This window comes from Chelonia mydas, chromosome 7 (assembly GCF_015237465.2).
Source record: "Chelonia mydas isolate rCheMyd1 chromosome 7, rCheMyd1.pri.v2, whole genome shotgun sequence".
In the NCBI taxonomy this organism is placed as follows: Eukaryota; Metazoa; Chordata; order Testudines; family Cheloniidae; genus Chelonia; species Chelonia mydas.
The window spans coordinates 7,080,034-7,095,105 of record NC_057853.1 but is presented as its reverse complement, the minus strand read 5'-3'; the positions used below and the strand labels follow the sequence as shown (position 1 = coordinate 7,095,105).

Below are 15,072 nucleotides of genomic sequence, written 5' to 3'. Positions count from 1 at the left end.
CCCCCCAAAACAAGGGAAATCCATCTCTCTGTGTCTGCAGTTCTCTGTGTTATATGTTTTAACATCCCAGATCGTTAAGGCAAAGGACCTTGTCTTGGACTTGTCTTTTTAGCACACTCTCCTACAAGAGAGATTAACTGGAACATAGTGAGCCTTGTCACATGCAATTTTATTTGAGGGGGAGGGACTCGCATTAAGTTTCCGCACCAGACATTATGATAGCTGAGAGCGTATTCTCTGAGTGGCTGCCAAACTTGTGGGATCAAGAGCAACCAGTGCCAAGAACACACCTCTTAGGTTATTAGAAGTCACAGCACGAGCAAACTAGAGCACAGCATAGCAGGTGCCTCCTGCTCCTTTTCTGGATCCTAGCACATGGCTGGAACTCGTTTCTGTGTTCATGATTACTGCAGAAAGTGCTGTCTGCAAAATGCCTTATTAAGCTCCCTTTTAAAAGTCTCCGTTCCCCCTACCTGAAGCATGAAATTAAATAGGCTTCCCGCCAGACCCCACCCACATGCACATTCTTTTGAAAAGGATTTGCATTATTAAATCTTGTGTGCCCTAAATATGGCACACAGTTTTCAACATATCTTGCCTACCCACAGAGTCCAGATGCAACACTTTAGATTTTAAATACAGTATAATTTTGCATGTACAGAGCCCCTTGCATCCAGAGATATTACAGGGTCACACATTACAGACATGAGGCAGTGCAGAAAAGTGCCCCATGTCTAACATTAAACAGCAAATTGGTGGCAGAATCATGAATCCAGGACTTCATTTTTCCTGCTCTACCAATGGACCATGTTATATACGCTTATACACATGTGTCTAGCACCTAACTATAAAAAGATAGGCAAGAGGACCTGGCACAGTTAGGGTGATGAGTCATGTATCTGTATGCGTGAGATACAGGACATTTTCACTTTCTGCCTTGGTTCATCCAAACCAAAGTCTGTTGACTTTCCAGGCATGTCACATGGCCTGTTTATTCACACTGATCAATTACAAAAAAAACAGGGTTATTTTGTGGATTTTGGATGTTATTTCAATTACTTTTTAGACATCTATTTTTGTTTTTAAATGTTATTCTAGTGTGCCTAAAGAAAGTGTAATAACTACACTGTATATAATGCAAAAATAAATGATCGATAGCTCCATTTACCAATATTCCAGCTTGCAATCTAGAAAGTGAGTTTCCAAAATATATTCGAGCACAAGGCCACTGGACCCTGAACTATGGAGACCGGCCTCCCTATTTCACCCTGTAGAATTGCCTCAAGTACTTAAGGACCCTTTAAAATGAAATTCTCTTGCTAAAATAGGGAGATAGAAACACACAAGTGTTCTACCCAAGAGCTAATGCACTCCAGAGATGCGCTTTTCAAAATAGCATGGTGTTAAACTGAAAGGGAGGAAGTGATTAAGGAGTACAGTGGGGCAGTATAGACACCTTCCAACAAGACTTATTTTTCCACCTAGCCCTAATGGATATTTCATTAAGCACACCACAAAACTTGTGCACATTTGCACATGTTGGACTGGCTTTTTAACTTGTCTTCCAGTTCCCAATCCTGTCTCAGTTAGTGTTTTGGTGCTAGTTGAAAACAGTCTTCAGTTTAAGAAACTCTGGTTGCCTGACAAGAGTCTAAAGCGTCAGTCATGCAAAGTGAACCATTCTAGACAGATCCTGAGCAGTTCTCTTTATAGCCTAAAAAAGAGAATTTCTGCTTAAATCCAGCATGTTAAGAGCTTCATGAGGGGAAAAACAAACAAACAACAAACAGGTGGTTTCCCAAAAAACAAAGTGAAGACAGCTACTGTGTGCATTTTGTTAGAGAACAATATGTTTGGTTTTTCAAACAAGTGTTGTGTTAAGAAACTGGATTATTTGCCTGATTCTGCTAAGCTGTGTGTATACTGTGTGTATTAAATACACAAAAAGCTATACAAAGATGAAAGACCAAGGTCAACACTTTAATTGCAAAAGTCACAGAAGACTCCAGCAGCAACCTTGTTCTACCTTGTAGCAATAAACCTAAAAAACTCAGAGCCAAGGAGACCAGGTTATGTATATCAAGATATCATAACAAAAGGAACACACACACACAGCTACACCCATTACATAGCACACTAGGATTCACTTGCAAACAAGGCTGACTGTTTTCTAACTACAGCCACTAACCCTCAGAAACTCTAGCCCGCTGCCTAAGAGCTCCCCCACTTTCTAACTGCCTCCCTTGAGTTTCACCCTTTTATACAAGCCTTTCCCAGAATGCTCTGGGAGTTGGGACTTTAAATTTGGGAGGGAGTAACAGGTGCAGCTGTTAGGGGGTCATTTGGCTTCTAACTGCTGCAGGTTGCACCTCACTTGCTGCCAGGTAATAAGATATTTCTAGGCTTTTTGTTGTTGCTTTTCTTCGCTTTCTCCTCTCAAAACATGGCAAGTTCTCACAGCCCCCTTGTGTATATGTATTGCCACATACTACAAAGTATTTATGATAGCCAACAGCTCCAGCAAAATTGTGTTTCTGGGGGGGGCGGGCTGCCATCTAAGATGTCAACAAGATTTCCTCATAACTGGTTCACTCCCTTAGAAGGGATACAGCTGAAATGTCCTCTCCCCTTCCAGTAACAAGCTGGCTACTGCCTTTACTCATTTGCACTCTTGGGTACTTTAAGCACCATCTGAGGTAACACTCTGATCCATCTTCCTGAAGGTAAAGACCCTCCTAAAGATTTGAATCCACTCATCAGACCATGACTGGATCCAAACCCCCAGTGTTTTTACTTTGACACAAAGGCTCTGATCCCGCAATTAGCTCTGCTCAGGCACCACGGCTTTGACTTCAATAGGTCACATACACCTGCCAGAGCCCATTGCGGGATGGGAGCCCAAGTTTCCTCAGACAAGGCTAAGTACAAAGCGCATGTTTATTCACGACCATTCAAATGCCAGGCTTGATCTTCTAAAGCAAAGCTTCTATCAGGTTATCGGTAAGCAAAAAACCCCACCAAGAGCTGAAAAACACCTTTCTATTTCTTCTTCAGTTCACTCCTGGGCTGGGACAAGCATAAAAAAATTTCAATCCAGCTGTAATATGTTTAGAAGTGACAAATTATTGGGCTTTTTTAAATTAGCACTTTGCATTTTCCAAACACTAGCAGTAATTTACAACAAAAGTGACATTTCAACCTTAACTATGGCATTGCTACTGTGAAGCTACCATATACGTGCACAGAGATGCATAGAGTGAAATCATTCATTATACAGTGAGCTATGGTAAACAGCGAGATTTGACAAGGTGCTTCATTTTCAATTGTGTCACAGTCTCATTGATAGCAATGTTCATTTAAGACATCGGTTAGAAGGCTGCATCATTAATGTAAATGGAAAAATTCCAAGGATAACTCAGGGTTTGCTCTCTTTTTCCCATGAACTTAACATTATGGAATTTTAACAGATGTTCTACTTGGTCATAGTTAATAAAATGAATTATGCAGGAATTAAAACTCTGGCTCAGTTTGCTTATGTAGAGTCTCAGCAGAAGTAGTAAATTAAGAAATTTTGGAGACCTTATAATGGATATTTTCTCCTGCCTTGCTGTAAGATTGCTAGTTTTTGTGAACACATTTTTCGGTGTTGAGGAAAGTGGATAATTCACACTCCCTCTCACTAGCGTGATCTGCTTTCTACAAAATGGTGTATTACCACCCTAGAAAGTGTCCTTCTCACTTGGAAATGACATCATGAGAATTCCACTTCTTTTCACAGCCTTCTGCGTCCTGCCATTTATCCAGACAGGAAAGTCTCATTGAGCGATCACGTAGCCCAGCCCTCCTTGTGCTCTAGCCCAGCAGCTCTCTTCCAGGAGCATGAGCATGTGTCTTTCAGGCTGGTGTTAGTATTGCTAGGGCATGTGTGGAGGAACAGACCCACAACTGCAATGCACCTAATCTCCTTTGGGTTCTGGGGTCAGCTCAAAGGCAGATAGAAGCAAAATGGAGGAAGATGTAGGTACCAATAGGAAATGGGGTTTGAGAGAGAAGAGACACTAAAAGGGGAATGAGAACTTTGTGGAAACCAAAGGGGAAGGGAGACACACATGTACTAGCCACCTGCCCCGAGTTAGGAGTGAGTTTTAAGTAGTGGCTCAGTTCTCCACTCTGCTCCTCCATTGAAGCTAATCAGTTTGTTTGGCCCTATAAAAAAAAATCCAACACTGAAGCCCACATACTGAAACTCCCTTTCTTCTGTAACTAAAATGGCTCTGTGCAAGCAAAGTCTGAAGCATACAAAGAGATTCCATAAACATCAGATTCAGCTAGAATTAAAAGTTACTGTGTGCATACAATACAGGGAACACATGGAGGTATCTAATGAATTAACACAGACTTTTATAGAAGACCTTCTGCTGAAGGAAGGAAGAAATGCATTCTAAAAGTATGTAGGGGGAAGGGAGGGGAACGCCCAGAAAAAGTTTCTGCTTTACAACATTTCCCGCTAAGAGTTCAATAATCTGAGTAAAAGCAGCATATCAAATGGACACTTCACTGCAAAGAGCGATCTTTAGTGTCACAAAATGTGATAGTCTTAACATTGTGTTAAATGGATAGGGTTTTTTGTTTTTTTTTAAACAGATCACCTATTATTTGTTTCATTTTGAAAAGAAACCACATTTCATTTGGCAATAATTTTTCTCATTCTATTGGACAGATACTCCAAAAAAGCAATATTTCAACTGAAATCAGTTCTGAAGGATCATTTATGAATATACATAGTAGAAAGGACCCCAATTAAATTTCCGACAAAGTCCTGCTATTTTGGGTAAACAAAGTTATCTCGGAAGGGTCACACGCTGGGCTAGGAGAAGGGCCTGGAAATTAATTACCGTCTTGACATATGTCAAAACAAATTTTAAAGAGACTTGCATCCAGTTGTAACCATGTGTTTTATCTGTTAGTATGCAAAATCTGTATTCTATGGCATCTAAATTTATTCATTTATTCAGAACCCCTCAGAGAAATCAAAACAGCTTGTTGCCCTCTTTTGCCTGCCTCCAGATGAAATCGGCAGGAATAATGTGTTTAGTGAGCCAGAAAATAAGTACAGGATGAAGCTATGGTGGGGATTATGTTTCAGAAAAGCAAGTGTCATCTTCACACAAATAACTAATTTTTGAAATATTTGGAGTGGCTAAAATAAACTCTGGCATTAACATTTGTTGCTACTTAAAGCAACACTACATTTGGGATTTTCTTACTTTATGTGGTAAGGTTTACAGAATACATATATCTTTATCCCTGAATACAGTTTTGGGCATGAAGGAAAGTTCTTTAAAGCAATGAATGCCGCTGAAAGCAGGCTTTCAAATGCTAATTAGTTAGCATTACTATCAATGGTCATATAAATAATGAACATATCTTTTCTAATGGTAAAAATCTATTCTGAGTTTTTTAAAAGGCTAAGATCCAATCCTGATTGCTTAGCTAAGCGACATTTAAGAACAAAATACATGTGCTACACCTAACTAAACACAGTAGGTGAAGCACAATTCTGAAAAACATTTGTACTATTATTTTCAGAGGAAACCAATCCTGTATCCTTCTCCAAAGTGTTCACAATGCAATATCTACTTTTGCAAATGACAAGCCTGAACGAGAAGTTTAAACCCATATCACCACATGTTACAGTCTAAGCAAAGGTTTTTTGTTTAAAGGTACTACTCAATAGTTTTTAGAGTGCAAGGAAGTTCTAAGATTAGAATCGCAATATAACTGTTGGGAACCCTCCCAATACTACTATGTAGAGGGAATCCATATTCATCTTGCACTCTCCAAATGAGAGCTATAGGCAAGTCACAGACAGAGCATATTCAAAGACAAAAAAAATCACTACAACATAAATGCTTCGATCATACAATCAGATTCCCGGGGACAGATCTCTGCTCCCATACTGAGTCCCATTGACTTCAGCAGGGCTTCACAAAGAATCCAATTACAGAATCAGGGCCAAAACCACAACTAATACCTAAAGAGAGTGACAACGCTGAAATTGCATGATGGCTCTGATCTTGTTCCCAATTAATTCAGCGGGAACAGACTGGGCCCACAAAATTCAACAGAAGAATTTTTAATTCCTTTTAAAAGAAGTCTCCCTCTTTGTCAAAGTGTAGAAATAACACGTTAAAGAAAGTGCAAATCCTGAGATTCACCAATATTTTTTAACCTTTAAAAAAAAATTTCAGCTTAGCTGGCTAAAGTGTACTTTCAGTATTTATCTTCCCTATGACAGCGATCCTTGGATTTAGGGTCAAAGAAAGTTGCATTACATTTATACGTCTCGCTGTGAAAGGCTGTATGTATTTCTTACACAGGAACAGGGCCTGAGAGCCAGATAGTGCCACCCTGTGTATAAACACTTACTGGATGCACGTCACAAAACTTACACAATTCTACTAATACTTTATTTTGTATTTCTTCATAATTGATACATTTCCATTCGATTACATCCACACAGCATAAAACCTAAGAGGATTGAGGCACAGATTAGTTGCCACCTATATATCGTAGATGCTTATTCGTGTTTTATCTAAGCTCCCAATACACACCCATAACTATGGGGGGGAGGGATAGCTCTGTGGTTTGAGCATTGGCCTGCTAAACCCAGGGTTGTGAGCTCAATCCTTGAGGGGGCCATTTAGGGATCCGGGGCAAAAATTGGGGATTGGTCCTGCTTTGAGCAGGGGGTTGGACTAGATGACCTCCTGAGGTCCCTTCCAGCCCTGATATTCTATGATTCTATGAACTAGTAAACTTACCTAGAATGAAATATTTGTATTGAAAGTTTGCAGAACCATCTATTTGACACAGTTGTACCACGATTTCTTTTTCCCAACAAGATATGACACAGTGCAACAGAACCATTTCAAAACAGAAAACAAGTGTTTTACCTCTCTTAATACTGTGCTTTTATAACCTCGATAAAGTCCTTGAATACCCTGTAAAGTAACAAATGAAAGCTTCAGCTATAGAGACTTACATTAGCAGATACTACAATTTACTGATGATTAATTACATGGCAGGTATTACACCCTTACTGAGAGCAAGATCTGAACTTCTAATGAATTGATCATATTGATTATAGCACTGTACACTGTCTTCCAAGGTTTACCACACCAGTGGGTTTTATCTTCCTTTCAAAGCATATTTAACCGGTGCTAAGAATAATCAGACATCCATTCACCTCAAGTAGAAAACAGACCCTATAAGTTGAATCAGAAGAGCAGGAAGGCATAGAAATACATTATTTCATACTCTGACTACCTAATATTTGCCATGCGCAGCTGCAGAGCTAGAAGCCTCCACTCTTCCAAATGCATATGTAAGCAGAGTAGTAGGATGTTTAAGTTAAATGGCCCACATGAAATTGGCATCTAGGATGAAAAGCTGGCCATATGTCTGGTTTCTTAATTGCTCTGGTTCAGAGTCACTGTCAGGAAAGACTTTAAAATGTCATATCTGTAATCAGAGGATAGAATTTATGCACTGCATGTACATCAGGGCTCAGTTCTCCTTTCAGTGTTTCTATGACAGTATCTCCAAGACCAGTAGATCTTGTGGTTCAGGGATGGGATGGAAAAAGGAGAGAGGAGGATGAGCAGATGTTATTTTCCCATAACTGGAGTTGTCTGAAAGCAGCAGACTTGTAACCTCCGCCTAAAAAATGTACTAGCCCAGCTATAAAATCTGCTCATCCAGGCTCACCAGGAGGATGACAAAGATGGAAAAAAATAGAGCTAATTTTTTGTTTAAACGACTGCTGGTTTTGGGTGCCTAACCTGACCCCTGAAAGGGGCTTGATTTTAAGAAGTGCACAGAGCTCATCCTCAGAAAATCAGTCATCCCCCACCACCCCACCCCCACTTACAGGTGTCTCAAGTTCAGCACCCAGAAGTTGGCAGATATTTTTTCAAAATGTAGGTCAATAGACCTATGCAAAAGAAAAAATTACCTTGGGTGCCTATCCCACAAATTAAATATTCCAAACTAATGTAAAAGGACTTTGCCTGAAAGTATCAGCTCAGCCTTTCCTCAACAGCCCCTCCCCCGTTGGTTTGTTTGTTTGTTTTTAAGGTGGAAGGGAGAGGAAGGGTCTGGAAATGGATTTTCCATCATGAGGAAAGTTAACTAGTAGACTTTTGCAAGGCTGCTCTATAGTTCCTCCATCTTGGATCTCAGATGGTAAAGTTTAGGACTCCGTCTGCCCTGCCTGCACAATGTCTGAAGCAGTTTTAACAACAACTGTGGATCTGAGCATATCAATGCTACTAGCCCAGTTTCAATTATAGAAAGGAAGGAAGGTCCTGTGGTTAGGGCACTAGCCTAGGACTTGGGAGACCTGGTTCAAGTCCCTGCTCTGCTAAAGACTGTGTGATTAGGGCAAGTCACTTAGCCTCTGTGTCTCAGTTTCCCTAACCATAAAATGGGGATAATAGTACTGCCCCACTCACTGTTGTGAGGATAAATGTATTAAAGATTGTGAGGCATTCAGATACTATGGTGATGGAGGCCAAATAAATATTCAAGATTGATAGACAGTATGGGAGGCAGAAAAAGATGCGACAGGGAAAGCACGTACGTGTAAGGAGAGAGAGAGAGAGAGAGATTAGAGCCTCCACACAACACTTTAGGGCTTGACTACGTAGCACAGCAATGCACACTACAGGGGTGCAATTTCTAAAGCGCACTAACGTGTTGGTCCATGTAGACCCTGCTGGGTCTAGTGGACCAATTAATGCAAAACACGTTAGTCACACCCTCATAGAGTGCATTACCCCACTAATGCATTGACCTACATTTACGGAGCAAAGCAGAACAGAGCCAGAATCACAGTATTGACAAGCATGTGAGGAAGATGAGTGCAACCTTTCACAGAAAGGGTTTTAATATAGTCCTTGGCCGGTCAGTCTCTCCAGGGCCCTGATTTCTGGGAAAAGGAGACTCCAGAAATATCACGGAAAGCTTTTTATAGTTTGGAGTCTAAGCTGCCACTCAAACACCACCTTTGAAACTTAAAATCACTCTCTTCCCCAGCATTTATGCAGACACGTGCCCTATATTTCTTCTATCAACTGAGTTTGGTGGCTCAGAATTTCTTAGCCAGATACCTGGTCAGTAGCAGATATTGAAGCACAATGCTCTGATGACTGGATCCTATTGGCTTAAAAGGACACAGAGGAAACTTGGCCCGTGCTCCTGGGTAGTATCCAGGAAACGCTGGAGACACATCCTTATGGGGATTAAAGGGCGTTAGTGGAAACTTGTTTATATTTGGAAATGCAGGAAGTAGAGCTTAGGGGCTTTGCTCCAACTACCAACCTGCTTCACTCAATCCTGGAATAGAGGTACAAAGAGAATCAACTCTGCAGGAAGGGATTTGGTTCTTGTGACAGGCCTCAGGCTTGATACAACCTTTCGGTTAAGGGACAACCTGCCATGGAGGGTGAGTCAACATCAGGGACACATGTGAAATGCTTTCCCTGACAATGGGTGCTCAAGTAATCTCCCCGGGGGATGTCATTTCTGCCTATCACACACAAGGGAAAGTAAAGGACCCAGCAGTCCCAGGCATGTGTATCAGCACTGCAGAAAGGATGCAGTACCATAAACGTTATGCTAATGACATTTTCTTTCTGCAAATCCCATGAGAACTTTAAATGCTTTAATTCATTAACCTTAGCTGTAGCACAGGCAGCTCTGCTACTAATGAGGCCATGGAACAAGCAGACTGATTTGAAAGAGTTAAATTACTGCATAAGGCATTACAGAAACTAGAGGATTTTAACCCATGTTTCCAGGTGCAGATGCCCCAAATACGAAGAGAAGCAACATAACTCGCTAGCATTCTATTCCAATGTAACATGCCAATAACTCTTAGCCAAAGGATAGTTTTGGAGAGTTGCTAGGAACATACAGCACTGGACTTGGAGAACAGTTGGAAGCGGCTATAATTCACAAGTCTTGATCAGACCTTACCTCTTGATATAAGGTGTTGGAAAGAACTTGAAAGGTACTGGATGAAGGAGAAACTTGAGCCCTCTGCTTTACAACTTCAGAAGGAACCCGTATTAGACAGGCAACCTGTAAAAGAAGCCTATAATTAGACTACACACACTTGAGTCCACTTCCCTTATAAAGTTAATTTGTTTTCTTTTCCTTCCACACAGTGAAACCTGCAAAACGGAGGAATGGTTTGTATATTTCGGAATCAATTTTAAAAACTGTTGGTGAGACACACATGTACTCACTGTCAGACAGTGCCGTATGCTTGCTGAAATCAGAATGTACAATGCTACACTAATGAAAAATGGAAACGTCCTCCACAAATGTTTCAGTTTGAAAGTGACTCTCAAAGCAGAAGCCGATTTGGGGTAAGGGATCATTAAAGAAAAGGGGAAAGCTTGAAGTTATTTCGAAGTCATAGGAATCCTTCTCAACATTAGCACTGTAAATTGGGCATGTGGGAAGACTTTTCTCCAGACCAATTTGCACCTGCTTGTTTTCCAAATAAGCAAGACAGCCACATTATGTGCTCTAGTGACCAAGACTGAGGAACACTTCACCGAGCACTGGATGGAAATAAAAATGTTTATTGTAAAGAGTCCCTTCAAATGCACGGTGAAGCTCAGCCACTGCAAGGAGAAGCAAGTACTGGCACCAATGTTTCCTGGCCTCTCCAGCCAACAGATCTGCCGTCCAAGAAGTGGAGTCTCAAGGCTGGGTGCCATAAAGGGTTCACTGCAATGAGTCGCTCTCCCCAGCTGCCATGGTAGATTTATTTACAAAGTTGGTAACCTGTTATTGCGACACACAATAATCTGAGGTCAGTTACGGTTGCATGTGGGTGTGGTTTTTGAGGCATGGGGCCCCAGGCACTGTGGGCAAGTTTGTATGGCTGAAGCAAAGGGGCGGTCGGTGGCTGTTCAGGTGAGGAGTAGGTGTGTGAGGGCGTTTAGATGTTATTGTGAGGATGGTAAAGAGTTAAATAAGCTCAGTTTGAATGGTAGTGTTGCCTCAAGTGGCAAATTCCTTGAATTTATTTATTTTTTTTTTTAATTCGAGATTGCATAAATAGGAAATTACGTAACTTTAACAAGTGTGTGTGGCATTTTCATTCTGTATTTGTGGCCTACCTGTAGTGGAAGACCACATAAAAAGAAGTACAGGTAAAAGTGCTACAGGAAGAATAACCCTAAGGTGCACCTCTCCCAAGGCAGGATGTAAGTAGCTCATATAAACATACCAAATCCCCACCCTGCTCAGCACCGTATGTATCCTCATATGCTCCTCTCTTCCTGCTTTCTTCCTTTGGAAACAAACAGGACTCTGCTCCTAAGCTTCCCCCTGAATTCAGCTAGGATCCTCCTTGCAAGGCTCCTGTGTTCTTGCCCCTTAAGTCAGTTTGCTGAGACACTCCAAGGTTGTTAGGTTTTTTTTACATACTCCTAAGTTGTGGCTACCAGGACTCAATTGATCTGGCTGTGTGGGTAAATCGCCCAGAGTTCCACATCTCAGTGCAGGTGCTTCCCTGTCACAATGGGAGTTCCTCATACTGTGCAGTGGAAGAACCTGATCCCTGAATCTTTTGGCTTTTCTACGTTAAAATCTCTGTCTTAACAACATAATAGCAGTGGTTTATTTGCACAGAATAGTAACTTACCACAACACTGGAAACCCTGAGAATAACAGGGTATTTTTAAAGATTAAAGACTAGATTCTGCCCTTTGCTGAGGCCCTTTTACATCACACTGGCAGTGTAAAGGAGGCAGAAATGGTCCTATAGAATCTTCCAGTCAGAGAGAGGTTCACTATCTGGTGCAGAACTGATATAATGGCTTGGTGCCAGTTCTCTTCCCAGACTCTGGCAGACGAGGAGGGAGAGAGCTGAAAGAGACATGGTCAGTGTACTTGCACTCCTGCTGTGTGACGTACTGGCCTATAAAAGTCTTCTGGCCTTCAAACTAAGGTCTCCATCAGACTCAGGCTCCCCATGGACCAGAATACATCAACTCAAAGCGGCATCACACCCTGCCAGAACACCAGATGCAAAACCAGCATCTCCATTGCTACAATGATCAACACCCGCACAACACACCTTTCAGGATCCCTGGGTCTTACACATGCCTATCACAACACGTGGTGTACCTCATCCAATGCACTAAATACCCCAATAACAACTCCGTGAGTGAAACCAGACACCACGACGTTCTCAAATGAACTCACACAGAAAAACAGTAAGACAAAAACCGCCATATCCTGTGGGTGAACACTTTTCACAAAACAATCACTCTATATCTGACCTCTCAGTCCTCATCCTCAAAGGAAACCTGCACAACACCTTCCAAAGATGAGCCTGGGAGCTTAAATTCATAACTTTGCTAGACACTAAAAATCATGGAATGAACAGCGACCCTGGATTTATGTCTTATTACAACAAACAATAACCCACTAACCCCCACCCCCAGCTTTCTCCTATCCATGACTAGAGGGGTGTTAAGAGGCCACTTCACCTTGAATGGTCCCTCGAAATGTGTTAACTATTTATGCTCAACAATCTGTTTCACCTTAGCTGTGACACTCTGGCTTAGGGATGTAAATATCGGTTTAAAAAATTAACCGGTTAAAATTATATAATTTAACTGGTTAACCATTAACCGAAATCACTCCGGACGGCCTGCCGTGGCGGGGGCTTGGGATGGGGTCCCTCTGGCTGGCTGGCCAGTGCAGCCGGTGCAGCCCAGCCTGGGCTGGGGTCCCTCTGGCTGGCGCGGGGCCGCTGGGCTTAACGTTTAAAGTCAGTTAACGGTAAGCCTAATGTATACCGGTTAACCTTTTACATCCCTACTCTGGGTATGTCTACCCTGCAATGTAAACCCAGGCTCAGGGCAGGTCTACATGTAAAAAGCTGCACTGATGCGGCTGCACCGCTGGAGAGCTTTAATGAAGATGCTCTAAGCCAATGGGAGAGAGCTTCCCCCGTCATCTCAGGCTACGTCTACACTGGCGTTTTCATCGCTAAAACTTATCACTCGGGGTGTGGAACAACCACCCTCCCCCGCAACAACAACAGAAGTTTTAGCGACGAAAAGTACTGGTGTGGACAGCAATTCACTGGCGGGAGCCATGCTCCCATCGACGAAGCTACCGCCCCTCATTGGGGGTGGTTTGATTTTGTCACTCTCTTCCAGCGATGAAGAGCAGCCACACAGCATGCCTGATGACGGCGCGGCTGCAGGGCACATCCACACCATTGTAAGGTGCACTGTGTAGACATGGCCTTAGTTAATCCACCTCCGCGAGAGGCGGTAGCTACGTCGGTGGGAGAAGCTCTCTCACTGAGAGCACGCTGTTTACACCAGCACTTATAACTATGTCACAGAGGGGTGTTGATTATTCACACCTCTGAGCAACACAGTTATACCAAAGTAATTCTGTAGTGTAGACCAGAGCTCAGACTCAGGCTTGAGTCCAAACCCCTCTTCTGTCTACATGCAAATATGTCAGACTCAAGCTCAGACGTAGAGTCCTAGGCCTCTGCAGAGGAGGAGGCTCCCAAGACCTGAAGAAGAGCTCTGTGTAAGCTCGAAAGTTTTGTCTCTCTCTCCAACAGAAGTTGGCCCAACAAAAGATATTACCCCACGCACTCTGTCTCTCCAATATCCTGGGACCAATACAGCTACAGCAACACTGCATATACATCTTATCAGTCAACATAACAAAGTAGCATGGGGCTACTGTAGCTTGTGCTGGGGGCTGGTGCTAGAATACGAAAAGTACAAAGGTGGCTTAGACCCACCTTAGTCTGGTACAGGAAAGGAACAATAGAGAATTTGGCCCCAAAATGAAGTTAAAATTAAATGTGTTTTAAAATGTTTTGCATTCAAAGGCAAGTGCACATAATACAAAAGTAACCTGGATGAAATCTGTTCCTCCAAAAATGAACTCAGACTCAGAATTTGCAAATAAATTAAATTAAGCAACTAACTTGTCCACATTTAATATGCCTCATGAAAACATTAAATTTAGTAGCTTGTTGTCAGGGTGTACATATTGAATAAGCATAACTGGCAGCTTGTAAGACTACTTTTTTTTTTTTAAACGGTATAAAGTTCAACGTCTGTATTCAAAAGTGGCTATGAAATAAATTCTCTTGTAACTTGCAAGCACAACAGGATGGGCTAGCGATAGTCAACAGTCATTCCAAAGAGGTACCACTCCATGTGTGCTTCAATTCCAGGGGTCAGAAACAACAAATGACCCCAATATGTCAAGAAAACAAGAATTGTCAACTTTTTTTTGTAGTTCAGCATAAATATTTATAGAACTTCATGCTTCATAACACTCCATGTCCTTACATTAGCTTTTTATTCCTTAAAGTACGGCGGCAGGAAGAAAACTTTGTTTTTCATCTGAAAGCCTTTTTAATCTACCCATCCAAGGGGGTACAAAGAGCCCAGCGTGGCTTCCTGACTTCTGTGGCGTTGCAATTTTGGCATGAGAGGGGTGGCTACAAAGTAATGTATCTATTTTCTCCAGATATTTGCAGTGCCTTCCATTTTGTTTCATATTAACTTTGATGTTTTTCCGATTTGAATTTGAGCTACAAGGGAATATTTCACTGCACAAGAACAAAAACAAGTGATTGCATTGTACTGGTATGAAAGAAAGTAACAGCTAATGTCATCCCAGGGTCTACTGTCAGACTGGTTCCATAGGGCACTCTTTGCTCACAAAGTTTTTGTGCAAAGACTGTTGCAACTAGACAGAACACTGACATTTTCACTGTACATCTGAACTTACGACTCGTTACCTTATTGTTTTGCATGTGGATCTTACTATCAACAACAACTAAGCATTCTTCTGATGTGATCCGAGCCCTCACCTTCAAAGGGACAGCATGCAGAATTAATGTCACACCTGCCTATTGGGGCACAGGATGAAAATGTAACAACCTCAACTTCGGGGGGGAGTTACACGACTTTTCAACTGATTTACCATACTCAGACT

The 15,072-nt window shown here is 41.9% G+C and overlaps 1 protein-coding gene across 9 annotated transcripts in view; it reads right to left on the bottom strand.

Moving 5' to 3' along the window:
• Window positions 1-15,072, bottom strand: part of SLC25A26 (solute carrier family 25 member 26) — a 144,275-nt gene that overhangs the window by 91,508 nt on the left and 37,695 nt on the right. For 7 of the 9 annotated variants that reach the window (XM_037904422.2, XM_037904421.2, XM_037904419.2 and 4 more), the window contains 2 exons: window positions 10,042-10,146; window positions 6,957-7,004 (listed from right to left, as the gene is read on the bottom strand). In XM_037904422.2, the coding sequence (XP_037760350.1) occupies window positions 6,957-7,004; window positions 10,042-10,146 (153 nt within the window). The remainder of the gene's footprint in view (window positions 1-6,956; window positions 7,005-10,041; window positions 10,147-15,072) is intronic. The other 2 variants (XM_037904424.2, XM_037904420.2) reach the window with 1 other exon arrangement.